This window comes from Vulpes lagopus, chromosome 2 (assembly GCF_018345385.1).
Source record: "Vulpes lagopus strain Blue_001 chromosome 2, ASM1834538v1, whole genome shotgun sequence".
Classification (NCBI taxonomy): domain Eukaryota; kingdom Metazoa; phylum Chordata; class Mammalia; order Carnivora; family Canidae; genus Vulpes; species Vulpes lagopus.
Window position 1 is genome coordinate 121,326,752 of NC_054825.1, and position 12,046 is coordinate 121,338,797.

Here is a 12,046-nt window from a genome sequence, read left to right on the forward strand (position 1 = left end):
TAATGTTTGCTATCATTATTAGGCAGGGGCCACAGAATGAGCAACCGTGGGCTGCTAGGAAGGAGATAGAAGATTCAAGAATAAGATAGGTGGAATGAAAGATTGGATGCCTGATGGATGGTGGTAGTAAAGGGGTATATATATATATATATATATTAAGAAGGGATGATATGACCATATCTTGAAAAAGAACAGGTTTGGGGAGTAAAAAGCAAATTCGGTTTGAAATGTACTTGATGATGTTAAGTTTGAAGATCCTTTGGGGCTTCAGGGAGATATCCAAGAAACATGGATCTTCTGAGGAGGGATCTGATTGGCAAGCATTAATATTTGATGAGGTTGAAGCAGGGGCAGGTGACTACATTCACAGAAATGGATAAAACATGTTCAGAGGTAAAGAAAGTTACCATTTTTTCATGAAGAAGAGGAGAAAATTACAAATGATTAAATGTAGTCATTTTATGCCTGGGAGTTTTACTGAGGTAGGGGTAGTTCTAGGTTTCTCTCCCATTTCCAAGTGTAGACCAAGAAATGGTCCCTCTTTTCATACTGATTTGGACTAAGTTGAAGGGCATGCATAAATCAATGCAGGGAATGTGTGAAAGGTCATTTTCTTTATGGTTTCCTTGAGGCAATAACTCCACTCTTTTTCCCACAAATAATAAACAGAACCTTGAAAATTCACAGAATGGTACTTTGATTCATTGTAAGGTGGAAGAAAAAGCCAGTAAAATGTCATGGGGGAAACTCCCTCTGTGTTCTTACCTTATATAGTTAACAGTCTTTGCCCCCTCTCTTGTAATTATTAAACCCTCTGGGTAGAAATTGCATTTTCTAAAACTGTGCAAATACATTATTTCCTTGTGTAGTAAAAGAACCTTTCTAAGGTCTTTATAATCAAGTCAATGGGTTTATTGTTCCTAATTAATGTACTTTAAAATGTGCTTACGTGGAAGGCTGGAATTCTGGTAATACTCCATTTACCCTCTTCCTGTGTCTATTACTCAGCCCTCTCTGACCTGTCCTATACTCCAGAAAACTGCCTTTTTGAACGGCTTTTCCAGACTCCCTTACATCTCAATTCCTATTTGGATTCAGCCAAATGTTGGCATTGGCAGGAGACAAGAGGGTGGAAGGAGAACAGTAGATGCATTACTTCCTCACCCCCTTCCTGATTCAGTACGAAGGTCTGGCAGTAGCTGTGTCCCTCTAGGACTGTACCTCCCCCCCTAGATGGTCCCTCCCCCATATTGCTAATTCTCACTGGGCTGCAGAAACCTCTTTCCTCCTTTGTCTCTATGGCCCTAAGAGTCATAGTGGCTTCCCACTATTTAGGCTTCTGGGGCCTTGCCAATCCTTTGTTCAGATCCCAGCTTCACATCTTCAGTTGTGCCTCCAATAAACAATTGTCATTTATATAAATAAATAAATAAATAAATAAATAAATAATAAATAAAATAAATTTAAGGTTTCCTTTGGTAAAGATAATTTGAGAATTGTTTCCCATGTATAAAAATGTTTGAAGTTTCCCTGTGACAGTGTGGCTAGTATGCTACTTCGCTCTCATCCCCTCCCTGCCCCCTCACCATCACTTTAAGTTGACAGTGTTACAAATTGAGAATCAGGTGGTGCATGAGCCCTGCGAGATCAGTTCATCCTATTGCACACACCAGTTTCTCCTGGCATTAATGCATCATTGATGTTCAGGATTGTAGAAAACCAAGTGTAGCTTCCTAAATGATCATTGCTAGCATAGATTTGTGAGGGAGATAATGACAAAGGTGTCTAGTCTGGTTTAAAGAAGCCAGCTTAAACAAAGGGTGTGTTATATATGCTAACTTTGAAAAAATGTGTAACACTCAGCTATGATGCAGAGCTACTACATTTTATTAGGATGCATTTTTTCCCCTCTAGTTACTAATGAGGTGCTTTGCTAAAGTTGTTCTTTGTTTCCTTCATTGATGCATAAATTAGCCATAATATTTTATGGAGTCTTTACTTGAACTTCTAACAACAAAGGCCAAATATTAGAATTCATTTAGTGTCTTAATCTACATCTGACATTTTTAAAAAAATACAATAATTGTAATAATCAAGGCTCATAGCTACCACAAATTGACCCACAATGAGATTGAAAACTGTTGAGGTTTTTTGCTTCATCACATCATCTCTTGGATCTTCAACCCAAGAGACAAGTTGAAGAATCATTTCTCTCTGATGACATGCTAAAGAGTGAGTAAAAGTAAGCCAGGTCTGGTGCTCATTATAAAATGGTCTGGAAGACGTGAAGGGCCTGCATTTCTCACTTAAATACTGTGCATTCCTCCCTTGCCATATATACCCTCTCGGATCTGTATGGGAACCTAATGCAACAGTCTACATGAGCATAAGTCCTCTCTACAAAATACCTACAGGTGGCCATTCAGATGCTGGTTAAACACTTCCATTTTTAAGGAACTTTCTACTTATAAAATCATTCCAAAGAATTCATTGTTACCTTCAGGCTGAGATCTATGTCTTGCTTTCACCTCTTGGTCACAGACAATACTCCAATTTCCTCAGGTACGCTATATAATTAGATGGCCCTCCTGCTACTTTTGGTGGGTTGTCTCCACACGATGTTAGCCTTACTGTGTCGTGTTCAGAACCGACATCTTGTTGAGAATGGGATGATGCCATACTGCTCTGGCTAGTGAGTTGGGACTACACAGATGAGGGCAGACTCTTCCAGTACCATTTATATTCATCCATGAAGCGGTAGGTCCTCAGACAAGACATAAATTCAGACAGATAACTCTCTGAACCCTGTTTTCTAGGTTTAAAGGAAGAGTCTGTAAATGCTTAATGGTGTTTCCAGGTGGCAGAGACAAAATAGATTGGTATGAAACAATGATCCTCAAATTAGGGAGAGAGGACTCTTTTCAAAGGACAAAACCCCTAGAATAACATGCCTCCCACTTTAAAATGAAAGCCAGTACTAAAGTGGATGTATTGTGCAATAAATAGTGTGCTACATATGTCAACGGAGCCTAGAAACCAATATGAGGGATGTTGGTAAGGCCATTTTTATGAATAACCACTGTCTAACTCCATGTAGGTTATCTTGTCATGTGTTAACTGTTTTGGGGGGTTTTGTTTGTTTGTTGTCCTCATTTGATCCCTGACCTTTAGGAAAGTTTCCCTTTCATTTTCTGGCTTGGTTTCAGCAATGCTGTGAGAAATTAAGGCAAGGGTCGCTAGGCCACATTTGGACTGTGTTCAGGGAACGGTGCCTTATGAGGCCTGCGTGTTACTGGCATGGTGTTCGGGGAGATATCCCCAAGTAGGAGGGGACTCAGAGACTAATCTTAGGGATTAAGATTCGAGACAAGAAGTCAAGCCCATGTTTTCCCATGTGGAGAACCTCCCTCCACGGCACTCTGGCTTTAGGATTTGATCTTATTAAGGGAGCAGATAGTGCTTCTTTGAGGCCATGCATCAAAGACTACTTCTCTCCTCTTGATGATACCCTGTACTTCTTCACAATCATCTTGTCTTCAAGAAAGCCATCTTAAGTTATCACAAAGCTTTTTATAACCACAAGATTTCCCTGTTATTTACATATCGATCAGTTTCTTTAGGACACAGTGTAGTCTGACAGCCATAGTTTCTGTGTTTCATGAAAGAAGTTTCTGGACTACTGTATTTTGAAAGCCACATCAAGAGTATAGGAACATCCTTCAACGTGGATGGAACTGGAGGGTATTATGCTGAGTGAAATAAGTCAATTGGAGAAGGACAAACATTATATGTTCTCATTCATTTGGGCAATATAAATAATAGTGAAAGGGAATAGAAGGGAAGGGAGAAGAAATGGGTAGGAAATGTCAGAAAGGGAGACAGAACATAAAGACTCCTAACTCTGGGAAATGAACTAAGGGTGGTGGAAGGGGAGGAGGGCGGGAGGTGGGGGTGAATGGGTGACAGGCACTAAGGCACTTGACGGGATGAGCACTGGGTGTTATTCTGTATGTTGGCAAATTGAACACCATTAAAAAATGAATTTATTATTTAAAAAAAATTTTAAAAAAGAGTATTGGAACATCAACATAAGACTAATTAAACCCTGTTTATTGGACACCTCATCAAGGCTCAGGACTGAACCAGCTGAAGTGACATATCTCTTTGGGCCCCATTAGAACACTTGCTCCATTCCCGCTCTAGGATGCTTTCAGGCTCTCCAGGGCAGCTGAGGCTGGGCCAGAAGTACGACCCCATCACTGGCCCCAGTGACAGTCCCCCTCGAACTTCAAGGCCACATTCTGTCTAAACATTAGCCTTCCGGTCTTCCTGTAGCACCTTTCCCATGGAACTCACTTGTCTGAGCTTCTATTTTAGTGGTTATCACATGGTTTGATAGTTCTGTGGGTTTGTATCTGTTGGTCTTCAGTAAATTCCTTGAGGATAAGTATTTTATTCTTTATGTGGCTAAAATCAGTACACTCAGTATGTGCTACTCAAAGGTGCTCAATAAATATTTGCCAAACAGGCAAAAGAATTGATGAATATGTTTCATTATTGAGCATCTGTATTTCTAATAAAGCAAATTCTTTTCTTAGTTCATATTTGCAATGTTCCATTTATAAATAGATATTGTCTAATATTTTAATATTAAGTATTCTGTGATTTTAAATTATTATGTATATAGGAGTGTATAGAATTTAGGCCCCCCCAAATAGACATTTCTGGGGTGCTCTTTGGTTTTTAACTCTGTTTTTATATTGTGGGTGATTTTTTTTTTATTATTTGGTATGATTCTCAAGAGAAAATACCATTTGCTTAGGGAAAGTTGGTGGGTTTAACTTGTCATCTGAGTGTCATGGTAGCCCAGATTTCTGGAAAAACTAAAGGAATTCAGAAGTTTAAAGTATAAAGATTTTTTTTTTTTGGCCTTTTTTTTTTTATCTTTCATGGATTTGGGGACAAGTTAATCAAGATTCTTAACTCTGATAACTTTATTCTTGAAACAGTTGTAGCCCTATGTCTTGCAGAAGAGTTTGATCATGATCCTAATGCCCAGTAAAATGTCACATGTATAAAATATTTAGTAAACATCATCTGGTAATCTAAGAAGTAAGGATACCATCTCAGCCGTTCATCATAAATTGGATATGTGGGTTTTTCTGTGAATTCACTTCATGTTAGCCAATATGTAGTACATGCTGTGTGCAAAATAAGTAATTTTACAAATTGCAAAGTTCTATATTACTTATCTCAGGAAATACAGGTTGCCCGAGACAGCCTTTGTCCTCAGTGAATTTGTAGTCTGTTAGAGAGATTAGACATCTACATGTCTAATGTGAGTCCGAGAAGATGCTGAATCTGTTTGGGAGGGATAGGGAAGACATCTCAAAGCAAATAGCATTTGATCTGGATAAGATTTCAATAGACAGATTGTGTTAATTAGACTTTCTCCAATTACAAGAGGCAGAGATGTGCTTTCTTTCAAGCTACCTGAGGTCATGAGGTTTTACTGCAAGGCTCCAGAGGAAGGGCAGGAAAGCAGCCTCAGCAGCCACTGAGGCAGGCCTCACAGAGACTTGACACTCTCTAGTAGCACGAGAGCCCCTCTGTTGTGTCATTAAATGTAACTCTCTGTTGTCCCCTTCTCCTGTGATAAGCGCTGTAGACACTCAGCTTTTCTTTGTCTCCACAACAAAGGTAAAGTGGATGTGTTTCCCCATTTCACTCAGGAGAAAAAAATCCGCCTTGCCTCATCTCTGTTCAGCAATGAGCACCCTCCTGCATAAAGCTCAGGCCAGCCACCTCATGGGCGGCTGCCTACCCGCCAGAAGACACATGCTTTTGCTTAGGGACTCATCCCTGGTGGAATCAGATGGTACAGAGCAGAGCTCCTGTGACTTTAGCATGCATGTGAATCACCAGGAGACCTTGGGAAAATGCAGACTCTGATTCAGTAGGTGTGGGCTGTGACACGAATTTTTTGTTTCCAGCTAACTCCTGGGTCATGCCGATGTTGCTGTTCCTCCAACCACACCTTGAGTAGCAAGGATAGAACATAGCGACCTCTGTGTGAATAGAATTACTCAGAAGGCAGGCAATCTGTGTGGGAGGTCTGTGGTTGTGAGATGGCATCTCACGGGGAGGAGTACGTGTGAAAAAAGGAGTGGAGGAAGATGCAGCATTGATGCCGATACTGTTTTATATAAGGCCACTTTTGAGTATGGTTAAGGCCACCATGGAATAAGGCATCTTCGGACCAGAAAGTTCGAATTTAGACAATGCAGAACAAGATGGTTGGGCTTGCCTCTTAGTCCTTTTATGGTCTTAATCCAGAGCCAAGCAATAGTTATTTTAATTTTTTCAGTGAGAGACAGTAAGCAGTTGGGTCTGTATTTAAATTATTCATCTTCACTTGAGAGCTTGCTGCAAAACTTTGTTCACAGTTTGCCGCGGAGTCCGTGTTGTTGGTGAGGATTGGCAATAGGATCTGCTGTGGGACTTAGCTGTTTATTGCACAAAGCTGAGAGCCAGAGTCCCTGGTATAGACACCCCAGTATCAAGACCCCTTATAATTCTGGTGCCTTAGGAGAATCACACATTTCTGTCTTCTTTGGGAATCCATAGGGGTGATAGTTCAGCATTTGGCCACAGAGATCCTCGAGCCATTGTGATGTCTGACATCCACAGAGGTAATCCCAGTGTCAAAGTGCTGTTTCATTCACTCTTCTGTTCTTTTCATAAATGCAGTCTGACTGATTAAAAACCAAAGAGGTTTTTTTTTTTTTTTTGACAGAGCTAGAGGTCAGTGACTTAGAATTACTAATAATGTTGAACAGAAGAGAACTTAGTTAAATACTCAGGCCCTTCTGAGGTAATGGCAGGTACGTGAGGAAAAGCAAGTCTTTCTGACTTCTTCCCCATTTCATTCATGACATCTGAAAATTGTATTCACAGAGGGCCTGTGGGACATTTGCATTTATTCCTCATTGTTCAAGGACATGGGGGAATGATCGATTTATATCGTTTTATCTGGAGTTTACCCACTTCTTCTCATTGTTCTTACTTTAGGATGACTTATTTTTAACTTTAATGATGAGAGAAGGCAAAAATGTTTATTTTAAATGACCACGTAGTAACATGCCTCTTTTTTTTAACCAAGGGGTCTCCTGATGTATGTAAGTAAAATTTTGAAAAGGATTTTCAAAATTCACCGTATGTTGGTAGTCATATAGAATTCTGACTTACTGAATAGCTTAACCACATGACCTTTGACTTCTACATTTTGATTTTCAACTGCCAAAGAAAGAATACTGTTTAGTGTGAAGGAGTGTTTGGCACAGTGAAGAGAATGCTGGCTTCGGAGCCAGACAAACTTATGTTTAAGTTTCTTCTTAACACAAGCTTGCTATGTTAATTTGGGCATGTTATTTAATCTCTGTGAGTCAGTTTTCTTATCTGTAAACTTGTGACTGCACCTACATTTTAGCATTATTTTGTGAGTAAAAATAAGTACTGATGTCATGCAGCAGTATAAACATTACACGTAACAGAATTTCAACAAATAAATAGAATGTTTAAAATTTTATGACAAAATTCTGTTTTGTTTTGATATAAATTAAAGACAAAAGTACTTTTGTTAGTTCATATTTACATAGGAAGAACATTGCGTATTCTTGATGTTAGTGAAAACTGCAGTGCTTTGAGTTATAACCGTAAGAGCTGGGATTATAGTTGCTCCTTGGTTAATCTATATTTGGAACCGTTATTGTCCAAAAAAGTGGTTTCCCAAAAAAGCAAGTAGTGATATTGTCAACAGTCTACCAAAAGAGATTCTAACTAATCTTCAAAGTGTAGTCAGTGAATTCAGCAACGCTGCATCAAATAACAGGATCACAGAGAAGAATTGTAATCAGTCTTGGTCATAGTGAGACATTATATTCATTCACATTTGTCAAACAGGGCTGAGAAAGTCAAATTATGCCCCTATGCTCTTAGAGAATGAAGACCAGAAACATTAGATGAGAATGGGATACTTCACTATCATTCGGAATAAAGGAAGCCAGATAACATGTCTTCCATGTCAAGTGGAAGACAAATATTTTCAGTGAACATAAACACACGCTCTCACATGGTGAAAGTACAAAGACGTCTTTTTGATGGTTTCCTAAGTACAGGCCATATCACCATACGGATATATTTCTAATAGGATTCTTTGTATTAACTTTATAATTGACTTCCCTTAGACTAATAGCAAATGAAGCATATCCTTGACTTGAAATGGTACTTACTAGCAAATGCCAGAAGAGTAGTTTATTTCCCAGTGTGGTTTTCATTTGATGGAGTATCTATGAGGCTTTGGTTTTATAAAAGTGAATGAAGCCATTGGTAAGAAGAGCATTGGAAATGCCTGGGAAATTGGTTCAAGGGAAAGGTGAATCACAGGCAGCAGCCTGAGTGTGTATATTAGAGGCATTGTGAGCCTTCAGGTTTTACTTTGTGCTTTGATATAAGATTTTCATAAGGCCAAAATTATTTCCAGAATGGCCCAGTGTTTAATTCCAGTAGAGTGTACAAACAGCCTTATCATCCATACCAAAGCAATTATTTCCTCTTTTAATAATATAATCTTCACATCTTATTATAGTTCAATCTGGTAGACGGAGCAGTATTTTAAATCTAGACAAATGGTAACCTTTTTAGCTAATTTCCTCAAGCACCACCATTCTTATTCCTTTAAACACTTTCAGTAGGTCTACCAGTGCTTGATATTTCTTTTTCTCATACAGATCCAGTGCCCCACTTGCCAATTCGTCTGGTGTTTTAAGTGCCACTCTCCTTGGCATGAAGGTGTTAACTGCAAGGAGTACAAAAAAGGGGACAAATTGTTGCGTCACTGGGCCAGCGAAATTGAGCATGGACAGAGGAACGCTCAGAAGTGTCCAAAGTGCAAGGTGAGATAACAAACCTCTACAAAAGAAAAGAAACGTGTGCATCTGGATATCGCTGAGCAGTATTATTTACAATACTGAAGTGAATCACATGCATAACTTTCTTTTTTAATTAATTTATTTGTTTGAGAGACAGCATGTGTGTGTGAACAGGGGGAGGGGCAAAGGGAGAGGGAGAGAGTATCTCAAGCAGACTTCCTGCTGGGCTTGGAGCCGGTCCTGGGGCTCAGTCTCATGACCCTGAGATCATGACCTGAGCCGAAATCAAGAGTCGGTCGCTTAACAAATTGAGCCAGCCAGGAGCCCCAACGTGCATAACTTTCTTAATGCAGATGTGGAGAAAAAGAATATAGGCTGATTCATTTTAGAAGAGTAATTATATTATATGACTAAATGGAAGATTTTATATATAAACAATGTACATTCTTCTTAGTTGCATTATACATCAAAATTTAAGGAGGCTCCATATAATTACTGACTTTAAACTTCAGTTTTTATTTTCCATTTAAAAATGGAGATGTGTGTACAGGGAAAAGTCAGTATGGAAATGATTTAAAAGTATTATTTCTAGTTTGTCACATGCATTATAATCACTTCGCAATTAGGTGCTGAATCCTTACAATCCTTTGCTTTTCTTTCCCTCTTGCATTGCTTATCATGTTAGGATTACATTAAGCTCATCACCTGCTTTTTGTAAATCATAGAAACTAATAATGGAAGTCAGGACTTGGGGATTTTATGAATCTCATTTTTCATTTTTCTCTTGATTATCATGCAGGTAAATAATCAAGAGTTAACAGGTATTTAAGCTGAGATTTAGATGTTGAAAGCCAACCATGCAAACTGCCAGGGAAATCTCGCCTATAGAGAAATCAGCAAGTAAAGCCAGCCAGAAAACTGTGGATTTGATACTTAACAGGATAGGGAATCTGTTGAAGTTTGGAGTTTTTGGTCCTCAAAGCTCATTTTAGAAAATTACACGTGTGTGTGTGTGTGTGTGTATATATATGCATATATATACACTCTACCATAAATGTTTTCCACTTTTTGCCAAGTTAATCTTTAGAGATCAGTCTAGATTGGCCCAAGAACAATTCTGCAGTTCCTTCCGGAAGACTTAGCACCAGATACATAAAATTTGAGTTCTCAGAAAATAGTTAAAAATTAATTAAAATCAAACTTGAAGTAGTGAAGTATATTCTGAAGCCTGTTAATGAACATAAATATTATGCACAGATTCACTGTATTAGTTTCATGTCCAAGTATGTCCGTATAGTAAGAGAAGTATTGCTTGAAATAACATGTTGCATTCTTGGCAACTGAAAAAATTTTTGAAATAGTTTTGATGACCTGGCTTTCTTAGAAGCGTTGTCTAAGGCACTTTGAGCTAAAGCTTTCTTTGTTTTCCCTGTGGAAGGCAAATTCATCCACAATTATCCTTTTGATTTTAGGGTTGTTCCAGATCACTGCATCAATTGCTCAGTACACTTTTATTTTTCATCTATTGAAGAATGATGAAAAAAAATGAGGCCTTCCCCCTAGCTCTTGCCTTTCCAGTTTCTTCAAAGCTGCTACTACTCAGTTTCAACTAAATAAAGACCAGTAGGAATTTAGGAGTGCTGTTAAGTCACTCTATTTAACACTCTATCCAAAAGTATACTTTATATTTCTCTGGAAAGCTGTGAAAACAATTACCAGTTAGCCTGGCTCCAAGACTATATGCTGAATGAGCAATGCAGCGTTATACGTTGGGGAAAATCTGAATGAATGGAGGTAATACATAAAAACATACAGTGGTTACTGTAATCCTTCAGTCTAACATTAAATGGACTCTGATATATAGAAAGAAAAAGCAGCCCACAGGAAGTTTTCCGACTGCACTAACAACTTCCCACAGTTTTAAAAAATATAGATAAACAGTTGAGAGAAAGCATACGTGCTGGTTGCTTTTGAAGTAATTGCTGAAATGTTGAGGCTTGAGAAGGAATTCACTTTTAAATAGCTAGAAAGAAAGGAGCCAAGGAACCAAGGAATTAGTTGACATGACTGGTGTATAGCAGAGAATCTACTTTCTGGTAGGATTCAGGTTCCATACAATTTATATCAATTTAAGTCACATTTTAGGGCTTGTTTTGAATATAGATGGTTCAGTTTTTCATTTCTTTTAGGCATAAAACTTTGTATCTTTGCATTTTCTTAACTGTGATTTTGTTGTTGTTGTTGTTGTTGGACCTTAAAATTATTTTTCCCCCATGAAACATTTCTATTCCTATAGCAGAAATCCATGAGGAGATATTCCTTAATGACTTAATGTTTATCTTATACTACAAGGCTTTGCTTTCATAAATAATCCTTTAAAATTTATAAATACAGCATGTTGGAAAATAAATATATATGAAGCATGCTAGTAGAAATCACTGTTGAATTAACAAGTGAAAACAGGTATATTAAAACCATTTCTTTTAACTTCAAAAAATAAAATAAAATTTATCTTCAAGATAATAGATATTGGGAAGAGAAAGAGAAAAGATTTATTGAAAATCTCGCCACTCCAGTACACTCACTATTAACATACTGGTATCTCCTCCATCTAGAAACTTTTTGAAGTTTTAATTGTACTAGTTGGATAAAAATATTTTGTTCTTACATTTTGAATCTCCTTGTTTGCTTTTAGACTGAATATAAAATAAATGCATGTACTTTTTAGTTTGTAATGTGTCTTTTGAGTTTCCTGTGCATATTCTTTGCTCATTTATATGGATCAGGTCAGGTCATATTTTTTGTATCAGATTATATGAGGTCTTTGTTTGAAAGTATTAACTTCCGTTCTGACATTTTTCTTTCCTATCTTCTTATATCAATGATAGTTTGGGTGAGGTTTATTTTTAAATTTAATTTAATTTAATTTTTTTACTGTGCGTGTATTTTTAAAAATTTTAGTTTGACCAAATATATCATTCTTTTTCTTTTTAGGTGGATACACAAACACACCATATTTATACACATATTTTATATATATTTTATATATTTATATACCTTTTGTAAATATTTTGCTCCTAAGCTTAGAAAATTATATATCAGCCAGAAATCTAATA

General features: G+C 37.6%; 1 protein-coding gene across 1 annotated transcript in view; it reads left to right on the forward strand.

The window, feature by feature from the left end:
• The window catches only part of RNF217 (ring finger protein 217), a 198,445-nt gene that overhangs the window by 153,644 nt on the left and 32,755 nt on the right, over positions 1-12,046 (forward strand). The window contains exon 6 of the mRNA XM_041732879.1: positions 8,790-8,954. Coding sequence (XP_041588813.1) covers positions 8,790-8,954 — 165 coding nt within the window. The remainder of the gene's footprint in view (positions 1-8,789; positions 8,955-12,046) is intronic.